Genomic DNA, 12,173 nt, shown 5'->3' with positions numbered 1-12,173 from the left:
GTGTGTGGGTGATCAACACTGGCACAATATGATGGAATCACTTGGGCTATTTAAATGTGTAGTCTAAGTTAGCTTTGTTATTATTGTGGTAAAATTCAATTCGACAAAATAAACTAATATTAACTCCATGTGTCGTCATTATTTGAGCCATAAAATGATTATATGGGTCTCGGGGTCGTGTTGTGCATTTCCCTCGTTCTGTAGACACGCTTATGTACACACCCACACACTCTGTACACACACATACACACCCACGCGGTCAGGCTCAAAGCTCAAGAGAGGGGATACGGACCGCTCACTGTCTGTCTGCGCCCAGTGGGAGCGCGCAAGTCACTGAAACCCGACGTCTGTCTGGTTGCATCGCGTCAGAATTCCACGATCCGGTGTGCATGTGTGTTTGCCATCTACTGCTAGATATGATAGAGACGTGGTGCTCGGTCATCACATAACAGCAGGGTGGCGCTGAGCTTTCCGTGGAAGTGAAGCTTCCCCACAGACTACTACGCGCTTATATTTTGGACTTACCAATTACGCTCCGGACTTCAGCTCGTGGCTAAAGGCGAGACTTTCGGTGTGGAATTTACCTCTTCAACAGGACACTGCGCCCACGAGGACGGCTCAAACACCAGCAGTGTTTAAACAACTTGTGGTGAGTACAGCCACGCTGCACAGATATGTGAGTTCATGCGAGTAACGGAATTCGTTCCGCCTTGGGTTCGCCTTTTCAGCCTAATCTGTCTGCCTCTAGCGCGAGAGTCGGCGGTCGGGGGGAAAGGGCAGGCGGGGATGATAAGTAAATGCCCTGGCAGGTTGTAGCGCAAGTCGCCGGATGATAATGATGTATCGTTAGCAGTGAAAGGCAAAGGCAGAAGACGGCTCTTCATGCTCTGGGCATTTTAATTAACACGAAAACACATAACCATGTCGAGCTAACATTCTCACACATGCGATAGCTAGCAGGAGTGGCTCTTTCCGTGATATAAACACTAAGACACTACAGGCCATGAGCTCACATTAAGTAACCCTGTCCTGTTTGGACACTATTTTTAGATTGCAGGTCTTCACACAACTGGTCCAAACATGTGCTTCACTTTATATTATTAGGCCTATTATAAAAGCAAAAAAACCTAGGCTATCCTCATAGATAGGCCTAGTTCTAGGAAACAAAATAGTAGAAACGGTTTACAGTTTACTTGAGCTTGAAACAGTGAGGATTTATTTTCAGTGCTAATGGAAATCTGGTAATTGCGAATGTATGGATGCGCCTGAATGCGCCTGAAATTGGTTGTTTTTGCGTAATGCTTCTCAAAATAACTTTTTGGCCTATATCGGCACACAAATATTAATCATTCTTGTTGAGGGTGGTGGTGTTATAGGCTACATCTTCTAAACATAGAAGCCCAGTCAGCCACAAGTAATGAAGGAACAAAGTGAGCAAGCCTAATAATCGCCGAATAATAAGGCAGCTGGTAATACAATTTATCACAATAAATCCTGCATTCTACATGTCAAAATGTTGGCTATGAGTAAATGATTAGGTGAATAGAAATTACTATTGTTATTATTATTATAATTAATTAGCAGTAGCCTATTATTGTTATTATTAGCCTATTATTGTTGTTATTATTATTGTTATGAATATTATTATTAGGCTATTATTAAGCTATTATTATTGTTATTAGGCCTAGGCTACTACTACTACTACTACTACTACTACTACTACTACCACCACCATCACTAGCCTACTACTAGTAGTCTATAGACTACTATAGCCCATTCGGGTCAATAAAGTTTCTAACTATGAAGTGTCTAGGCCTACTAGCCTACTGGTTAAAATAATAAGTAGGCCTACATAAATTGCTCTCGTGATAACAACAATGATATTAATTTGGGCTGATCAGTTTTGTTTTAACCACATTTTGATCAACTAATTTTTTTGTTATTCCAGTTTGTTGTTCAACATATTGATTTAAGTATCAATTTAATTTAAATGTAAATTTGTCACGAGTTAATTTTAGGGCATTGCATTTTTAGGTTCTGCGCCCTACTGCAATGCAGAGGCAAGATTTGAGAACTGAGGTATCGCACAATCTGTAGACCTACTTTGAAATAATGTAAAGAACGAACAAGTCGCTTTCAATTTGACCACTTTGAGTGTTTGATGCCTCTGCCAGTTTCACAGCACAGGTCTCGTATTTCTACACACTGTTAGAGCTGAACGCGGGCATCTCAGGTCGCCAAAGCCGAAAGGCTTGTACTTGGTCATCTCGGTAGGTTTCAATGCATCGCCTAAAGTGCTGTAGCAAGAAAAAACAACTAGGCCTATTTCCTATTTTACGCAGAATATACATGCCATGTTGTGTAGTTTTTTATTTGTTTTAATATAGGCCAGAGCCGTAGGCCTATATTAAGATACGGCTCTGATATAGGCTCTAGGCCTATCACTTGATGTGAATAACGCTGAGCCTATTTGTAAGAGAAATGTAGAGCAAATTAGACTAAATCAATGTATTTTAAAAACAATGTGGCCTGGCCTATCATTTTGTTAACGTTGACTAATTTTTAAGTTGGTCCTGAGCAGCAGTCTTTGCACACCGGGCACACCGTGGGAAGCAACCAGGGGCAGGTAAACATCTATTCTCTGGTTAGGGCCTTTGGGTGCAGGCGCAAACGAATGCAGGTGACGCGTCGACACATCCGTACATTGCGAGGGTGGGGGAAACGCTTAACAGCCGGATTGCATGCAAATTTTAGCAAAAAATTATCATAAGCAAACAGTGGAAGCCTGGACTAATAAAAGCCCATCTGTGTAACTTCATATCGGGTTAGCATGGAGCTGTGATAATGAATTTTGTAATAACCCACCGACAGACATCTCAATCACGCACTAATCCTGTGATTTTACTGCAGAATCACTCAACTTCCAGCACCAAACTGCCGCAGTGCCTTCCGACACACACACACACACACACACACACACACACACACACACACACACACACACACACACACACACACACACACACACACACACACACACACACACACACACACACACACACACGGGCTGCTCATGGTGGTATAATGGGCAAAAAGGTTTCAACATTGTGTGTGCTTTAACATGAATATAGCCCTACTCCAACAAGGCCTGCAGTAGAACTTAAGTCATTATAAAAATTACAAAATTGCGATAATAACAATGTTTTATTTGTGTTTTCCAGAGGCCGTCTCCATAATAACTATAATGGACTCCCACTGCCGCAAGCTTGCGTCAACGTGTGCGCAACTCGGTAAGTAGGCCTACAGGTTGCGGCGCGTCTTGGGCCGCATGTCTGTAGTGCATCTTCCTCGCCCAGATATAGCGTAAAAGTTTGGCTCAGGGACCCAGCGTTGATGCAAATAAAACGCCATCGCTGCTTTCATTAGTCCTGGTGCATATGTGTGTATTATCGTCCCTGGTTCAACTTGAATGGTCGTGAGATGGGTCTAAAATAAGTCTGACATTTAGAAGAGGGCTTAGCGTTTGGATTGATGGCGGTCAGCGGTCTTACAGCGACACCCTGTGGTCAATAGAGATAGTGGTTGAATGCAGGACTGAGTGAATGGTGTGGATGCTATGTGATGGGAGAGCCTATAGACTACATAAATTACTTTAATGACGCTAACACGTGCTCCTGGTACATTTGGAAAGAATATGCGTATGCTGATGCAGAAGTGGTTAGAAATAGTCGCAATGGTGCACAGGCCCCATATCTGATGACCCAACAGATAGGTACCTATATCTGATATCCTGCCTATGTGACACTGCCGTGGTCGTTGCTAATTATAGGAAAATGCGATTTATCCAACACAATGTCTACTGAATGAACATACAAAATTGTGAGAGCCGTTTCCGTTAACTGACTTGAAATGGCCGATTTCAAGTTCAGAAATGACTAATTGAATTTGCTTCAATCAGTTTTCCGTGTTGGAGTGGAATACAGTCGCACGTCCCTGGTTTATCTCTCGAGGCTTGCCTATCCCATCTTCATTAAGCCAATTATAAGAAAAAGAAGGAAATACACGCGTGCGTCGACAATTCACATGGCATGGGGGCGATTTGTACCATTTAAATATTCAATGGCAATCTTAAAATGATTAAGATTCGTCCACTGATGTGATAATGTATAAACAGTCTACAGTAGGACGTGTAGCTTCGTTATGTGCATTCAAATGTATCCAGGAACAAATAGAAGCAACGGTGGAAAAGGCAGTCGGACAACTTGATTATCGGTGATCTCTTTTTCAGTGTTTTAGCGCAGTAATGTATGCGGCGCTCGTGAGATTGACTCGAGGGAAAACTAAATGCATAATGAAAGCTCCTTCGTGAGCAGGAATATACTAATGGAGGAATCTGATGTCCCCTTAATCCTATGGAAAAAAGCGCTGTCGTCTCCTGCATATTGACTGACTCGGTAATGAATGGCGTTGCTGTGCGCCACGGCCGGTAATCTGCCCAAGGCAGCACCCTTGCATTCTGAGGTTGCGTCGGAAATAAAGACGAGTAATCCAGTCCAAATCTAGTATCACTCTCAACAAGAATCGAGCGGTGGAAACCTCTTGGCCTATTCCTCCCTAAATTTGTCAAGGCTGCACAATTGTCCACGCGTTGTTTTTGGTAGACAGCCGACAAAAGGGCCATTTAGATGTTACTGTCTGTGGCAATTATTTAACTAACATCTTGGTTTCTTTTTACTGTCAAGCTTTCGGATAAATAGCCTACCTTTCTCAGGGCACACCAACATCTGCACTTTTCGGACCAAATCACTTTGTCAGGAGGAATTGCAGTGTTTAACACACCTCATTTCCTATGTCGTTGCACAGGTAAACTTTTTTTTCACCCAATGGCTTTAACATGGTGGTGAGCTAATGGACATTTTAATGGAGTGTTGGCCATCTCCTGGATTGAGATGCGTGGCCTCGTTTTTGGTTACAAAAAGACTAAAGAAAGGGAGTAAAATACGAAATGAGGCAGATCATGCTGTCTGGTTTCAGAAATCAAACCAGCAGCCGTGTGTGACAGCCCAGCAGGTGAGATGCGTGATGGATGACGAGGATGGGCAGGAAATGTTGGTTCATTTCGGACCACTCAAGACAGAGACGGGGCAGATTTCGCGGTGGCACCTTTCACTCCATGAGACTGCAAATAAGGGGCATACCAAGGGCTTTCACTTGATTATCTGTGCAACCTGACAGTGATACCAATAAATGCTCGGCTGTTCCCTCAACACCAACATCAACCAACTAGAAATATTTTCAAACTAATGTGTAGGCTAGTAATAGCCTAATAATAAGAAAAAATAATAATACTACTACTACTAATAATAAGAATAATGTATTATGTCTATTTTATAATAATAATAATAATAATAATAATAATAATAACAATAATAATAATAATATTATTATTATTGCTGCTGCTGTAAGGCCTATTGGTCTCGTAGCCTACTAGTAGGCAAATCGTTGACAATGTATTATTCGTAGACTAGCATATGAACACGTGATACACTCATAATCGTTGTAAGCTATTTATTATCGGTTAAATCAGCTAGCTAATCTATGAATATGTGGCGAGAGACTTTCAAGTGATAATTTTCGTATTTCCAGTAACAGACAGTCTACTCATAAATTCTGCCTCTAAAAATAGGCTATGCAGATTACTTTAAACAACGGCAGGGGTATAGAGCAAAGGGCCATCTAAAACGTGCTAATTAAGGATTCATTTGCCATGGGAAATCCGAAAAGACAGCATTTTGGGCAGAGGAGCATAGGCTACTTGGCAAATTCGTAAGGGATACTGTATTTGAGAATAAAGCTGGGCCTGAGCGTCATTGAAAGTCTCCGTTTAAAATTCTTAAGTAAATGAGTGCCTTATCAGATTAAAAAGCCCTCCAAACACAAGAGGTGCAGTTCCTGACAAGGTGCCACGCCAAAGCAGAGCTAGAACGTGCAATTGAAGTGGCATATGAAGACCTGACGCTATTAATATGGGTCTCGACAAGAGTACACTTCAATATTTCGCAAAATGGCAGACACTTATCCTGACTGGCTGAGGGCGTGATAAATGGTTGACAACTTTTTGTTCAACAGGTTACTTTCCTACTATGACAAAAGTGTTGTTGCTCGGAGGTGAAAGGCTATTATTCTGAAATGTCTGAAACGGTCTTGTCTGAAAGACACAGCATAGGCCTACGATTTGTAACCATGGTTTACATGTATTGGGTATTGTAGTGAACTGATCCGCGCGCCTTTGGCGTCTGGAAATACAGGTGATGTCATCATCATAAGCGTATGCGAGCGCCCGCGAGGCCTTGTTTTATATAAGGGGGGAATCCTGAGGGGCGCGCGGATGCGCATGCATTGGCTCCAGCCTGAAACTTTTTTTGTGATAATGAATGCAAAGCTGAGCCCGGAGTAGTTTATCCGGGTAAGAAGGTGATACCAATTACCATTTTCTCAGTGCTGTCACAAAAGCTCTACTTGCTAGTTACAGTATATCTGTGTTAAGACTGGTGTTATGGGCCGTGCTCATGCTTCCACAAATGAGACTTGGGGACATGACGGGTACACTGTGTGTCCGATCTCTTTTTACATGTTTTCACGGCGAAGGAAAAATACACAAGCACTCGGCGAGCACACGGGCCGAGTTCTCCTCTTTCCCGAGCACGGGCTTTGATGGTCTGTCAAAAAGTAGGAGGATCTTATGTGACGTCAGGCTATAGAGAGAGCCTCTGTTGGACAGACTGGGAACGACGAACAGCTGAAATGATCGCCGAGTACCGTAGAGTGTGTGTATGTGTGTGCGAGGCAGAGACTGTGTGTACTCGTGGATATAATATCACCTACCTGTCCCTGTCACTCTGCTACTCTCCTTGCTGCTAGCGATATCAAGCCGAGATATCTGTTTGCTTCGGCTTTGAGTGAAAGCCTTCCCTTTCCTCCGATGCGGCTCAGAGAGGACTTATTTTAAGACACATTAAGCCATCTGAGCACAGAGTTGCTTTACGAGATAATTGTAAGAGGAGCGACGCTGCTTGTAAACCTCATCATCCTGCACTCTGCAGACGCCACTTCAGTCGCCGTTTCTTTTTTTTCTTCGTTTGCTTGGTGGGATCAGCTGGGGAATCACCTCTGCCTTTGGCCCCCTCATCGATGAACTCTATGAAGGATCCACTGACTTTGGAGCACATTCACCACCATCACCATATCCCAGGGAATAAACTCACTTCCCTACACCACACGCCACTTACGATGGCGTCAACTCTGCAGCCCTTACAACGGGCAGTGGACGCTAAACACCGGCTAGATGTGCACACCGTCTCGGACAGTTCTAGTCCAGAATCAGTAGGTAAGAGCGATCTGCCGTCGCGGTGGATGCTTCACCACCCAGAAATGCACCCTGCTGTGGTACACTCAATACGCCATTGAAATCATGACAACCAAACTATGGGTCTCCAAACCCGTTTCCTTTATTCTGTATTGTTTTTACGTTTAAGGAAGTAGCAGAGTATAAATGCGTCTCCGTGCGCAAAGCAGCGAGTGCCAGTCTCTCTGTGTGCGTGTGTACGCATGTGTGTGAAACAGAGGGGGAGAGAAGTAGTAAGGGTGTTTGAGCACATTAGGGTGTGTGTGTGTGGAGTTTGTATGTGTGTGTGATTGTTGAAGCACTTAATGGAGCAGCTGTTTGTTTATTTTCGGTTTTGTGTGCGTTACGATTTTACGGGGATTGTAGCTGTTTACCTGACCGCACGACTCGAATGCATTCTTTTTGACTCTATGTTACGGGTGAATATACTGTGCTGTAGCCAAGGGAGGCTAATTGATTTGGAAGGGATTCCTTAGCAAAGATTTACAATGTCCCTGAACTTTGGAGGTATAGTTTCAATAGTTACCGGTCAAACAAAACAGGCGGTAATTCATATGATAATGTGCTTGTCTCATGGGCCTACCCAACAAAATAATTTAATCCGTTTTAATCAAAAGGTTTGGGGGACTTTATTATAGTTATTTGCATTTACTTATAGATTATAGCAAATGTATTTAATTCGACTGTTTTTGTGTACTGTTGTTTAGAAAAAGAGAAGGGTCAGAGTAAAAACGATGACTCCTCCGACGACCCAAAGAAGAAGCGGCAGAGGCGACAGCGCACGCACTTCACCAGCCAGCAGCTCCAGGAGCTCGAGGCCACTTTCCAGCGGAATCGCTACCCGGACATGTCCACGCGGGAGGAGATCGCTGTCTGGACGAATCTCACGGAGGCCAGAGTGCGGGTAAGCGTAAAATGGTCACAAATATGTTAGGGAGGGTTCCACTCACGTTCAGTGGCCACCGGCAAGCATACTGTTAGTTATAGATTAAATTAAAACTATAGATTAAATTGATTAAATTAAAACTCCAAACATTATTTTCGCTTAGATACATTTCGGATAGGCTACGTTGGTTTTACTTACCGGGACCCTTTAAGCATCCCGCCTGATTCACGCGCAGCAACCTCAGAACAAGATTATGTGACAGAGGGAAAAAAGAGCAATGCCGATGCCCATCCGACTGTAGTGTTTAGCCCTGTATATGCGAGGGGTCCAATTAGGACCCAACAGAAATGTTTCGCAATCAACACAAGTGGCGCGCCAACAGTGACATATTACTCCAAAGGCACTCTCTGGTCACTGTGAAAGAGGTGCAAAGCTTGGATTTTGCGATTGTCATTCTCGTGTTGTGCACGTTAAGGTCACTGCGCACGGCCTCCTATACTCCTCGCCAATACACATCCCGAAACGAAGCAGCCGTGAAATGACCCAATGACACTAAACGCTGAGGGATGAAGTGTTGGATTTGAAACACAAAGTGGACCAATTAGTACACGTTGTATAAAATGCCACAGGACACAATTTCAGGGCAATAAAGGAGGCACAGCATCCCAACCTGGGGCCTAATTGTTGGCCAACATCAAACAAGATTAAGGAAAAGTAAAGCTAAACATAATTCATTGTACACGTGTATTTGGGGGAATCGCGATTTCTGAGGGAAGGTAAGGAAAACAAACAGGGGACATTTTATTCCAGTTATTTGAGTCGAGAACTTTTACAAGGTTGGCTGAGTGAGTTTATTTTCTACATTGTGTACACATCACCAAGCGGGGTAGCCTAGTTTTGTTTATTTTAAGGTGATTACCAATTGCTGGGTAACTGGTGTAATTCGGCGAACAGGCGCACTATTAGGCCTACATTTTAACTTTAAAAAAATACTGTTATCATTATCATCATCGTCATGGTGATTATTATTATTAATAATAATAATAATAATAATAATAATAATAATAATAATAATAATAATAATAATAATATTAGCCTATTAATACGAGAGAAAAGAAAACTATTTTAATTATTATTAGTATTAGGCCTAGGCCTACTATTATTTTTATAGCCCATTTGTGAGATTTTGATCACAACCTATCCATATTACCTCTATTTCAGGTGTGGTTCAAGAACCGCAGAGCGAAATGGAGGAAACGGGAGCGGAATCAACAGGCTGAACTCTGTAAGAACGGCTTCGGCCCTCAGTTCAACGGACTCATGCAGCCCTATGACGACATGTACCCCGGGTACACATACAACAACTGGGCTGCCAAGGGCCTCACGTCCGCCTCTCTGTCTACCAAAAGCTTCCCTTTCTTCAATTCCATGAATGTCAATCCCCTTTCCTCGCAAACCATGTTTTCGCCGCCAAACTCCATCTCCTCCATGAGCATGACGTCTAGCATGGTCCCTTCAGTGACTGGCGTGCCAGGGTCTAGTCTCAACAGCCTAAACAACTTGAATAACCTTAGCAACCCCTCTCTAAATTCGGGCGTCCCAACGCCGGCGTGTCCTTACGCCCCACCGACGCCTCCCTACGTGTACCGGGACACTTGCAATTCCAGTCTGGCCAGCCTGAGACTGAAGGCAAAGCAGCATTCGAGTTTTGGATATGCCAGTGTTCAGAACCCGGCCTCTAACCTCAGCGCCTGCCAGTACGCTGTGGATAGGCCGGTGTAACTACGGGCAACTCCACACGCCCAGGGTCATTGGACAGAGGGACTACTTTTCTTTTCTCTCGTTTTTTCTTCAACAAAAGGAGCACTAGAGACTGAACCACTAAAGCAAGCGACATCCCTGGAATTTCAAACCTTTGTCGGAAGTAATTAAATTAGCCCTTTTTGAGTATTTCGTTGCCCTACGCCGGCGTGTGCAGAACTTAGGATACTTTATTTTATAAAGCTATTCCTTTTGACATTTCGGATTTGGGACACTGACTGACCGGCTGTATATAATATCTATGTAATTATCATCTCCAGTTTGTAGAAGAGAATGCTCTAGCTCTCCATACCTTTCAATTTAACACCGCATGTGAGAAGAAAAAAAATCCTAAAATGGAAAATGTTTTGCTTGCAATCAAGGGAATGTACATACTTAAGGCACCACTTGTGTGTTCCTAACATATTACAAATGTATTATTAAATGTCTGTGTGAATATGAATTTAGATTAGAAAACTTGGGTACTAAGACGCAAATGTTGCTGAAAATGGTTTTTGCTCTGTGTATACTATTTGGTACCGAATTTTGTTTCGTTTTTTCCAACATCCCAAAAAATAATAAACTATTGTGTTTTATTTAATGGAAGTAAATACATTGTTCTAAACTGTTTTACAAGTTTGCTTGACGGTTTTGTGGTTTCAGAACAGGCCTCTATGGCAATATTTACGTCAGTGTTCAATATAAGGCGTGTGTGTGTGTGTGTGTGTGTGTGTGTGTGTGTGTGTGTGTGTGTGTGTGTGTGTTCGATTACGAACCGTGGGTGACTCTAATCTATAAGGAAAACAATGAACCCCTTCAATACACATTGGCTAGACGCGCTGTGATGCACACGCCGAGTCGGGCGAGACGTCCCGCGCAGATTAGCCACGGAATATACAAGTCTGATCGGGTGAGGACGCAGAGTGATCAGCGAGGCTTGAAATAACACTGGAATAAGCATACGCAGCGCGAGTCGCCCTTCGGTGATCCCTCGCTCGAGCGGTCTGAAGTGGAGAGTGAAAAACACAAGAGAACAACAATACTCCAGATAAACGACACAGGGAGGACATACAGCAAGCCAGCTCTATCTCCCAAATAGGCTCCAAAAATGAACAGTCAAGTCGAGCCAAGTGTGCTACTGTGAAAGGGTGCTGTAACCATAATGGGACTGTAATTAGTTATGAGTGCGTAGCCTGGGTATGTTTACGCATGGAATTACTGGCGCTTACAAACGAAGTTCGTGACCGAACGCGCAGTCATTCTTCAGCTGAGTGTAAGTAATCTAATAATTTAGTCAGCAACTGTTTGGCTAAAAAGGAAATGTAATCAATATGTAATGGAGTTATAGTTATATGCAGATTGTTTTTTGCGTAATGCCAGTTCAACAACTTACATTATTATTACTACTACTACTACTACTACTACTACTACTACTACTACTACTATTATTATTATTATTATTATTATTATTATTATTATTATTATTATTATTATTATTATTACAAGATCACCAGTATTATAATAGCAATAATTAGGCTATAATAATAATAATAATAATAATAATAATATTAATAATAATAAACTGTCATAATGGAATAGACACGTGTTTTAAGCCGTGGCAATGCGATCAAAAGTACAGCAGATTCATCATAGTTTTGTCTAGACACTGTGTCTGTCGAGTGCAGTAGTCCATCATTATTTGCACTGGTGCGTTTGCTGCAAACGAAAACACCGTTGAGGCACCGAGAAAATATAATTCACATGTTTACACAAACAATGAAAGGTGTGTCAGTGTGTGTGTGTGTGTGTGTGTGTGTGTGTGTGTGTGTGTGTGTGTGTGTGTGTGTGTGTGTGTGTGTGTGTGTGTGTGTGTGTGTGTGTGTGTGTGTGTTCCACTGCTTGTTGGAAAGAAGTCGTGTTGAAACGCAGTTGTGATGACAAAGCAGTCATGCCATGGTGAAAAACCAGCAAAGGCTGTGCAACCTGGTGAGCAGACAAACCAACTTCACGCCTTAATTAGGCCTATCACCTAAAATAACCTATTCATTTTTACGAGCTCATTAGCCTCACATCTCGACCAAC

At 42.7% G+C, this 12,173-nt stretch overlaps 1 protein-coding gene across 3 annotated transcripts; it reads left to right on the top strand.

Moving 5' to 3' along the window:
* Positions 1-292: 292 nt before the first annotated feature.
* On the top strand, positions 293-10,702 carry pitx2 (paired-like homeodomain 2). Of its 3 annotated transcripts, XM_063188605.1 has the most exons (4): positions 293-649; positions 3,222-3,290; positions 8,113-8,309; positions 9,513-10,702. In XM_063188605.1, the coding sequence occupies exons 2-4, from the start codon at positions 3,245-3,247 to the stop codon at positions 10,071-10,073; spliced, it is 804 nt and encodes a 267-aa protein (XP_063044675.1). In that variant the 5' UTR covers positions 293-649; positions 3,222-3,244; the 3' UTR covers positions 10,074-10,702. The 3 variants fall into 3 exon arrangements, with proteins under 3 accessions (XP_063044675.1, XP_063044674.1, XP_063044676.1); XM_063188604.1 differs by lacking the exons at positions 293-649; positions 3,222-3,290 and adding an exon at positions 6,745-7,387; XM_063188606.1 differs by lacking the exons at positions 293-649; positions 3,222-3,290 and adding an exon at positions 7,639-7,912.
* The last annotated feature ends 1,471 nt before the right edge of the window (positions 10,703-12,173 follow it).

Source organism: Engraulis encrasicolus, chromosome 22 (assembly GCF_034702125.1).
Source record: "Engraulis encrasicolus isolate BLACKSEA-1 chromosome 22, IST_EnEncr_1.0, whole genome shotgun sequence".
Lineage (NCBI taxonomy): Eukaryota > Metazoa > Chordata > Actinopteri > Clupeiformes > Engraulidae > Engraulis > Engraulis encrasicolus.
This window is presented reverse-complemented; position numbering and strand designations above follow the sequence as displayed.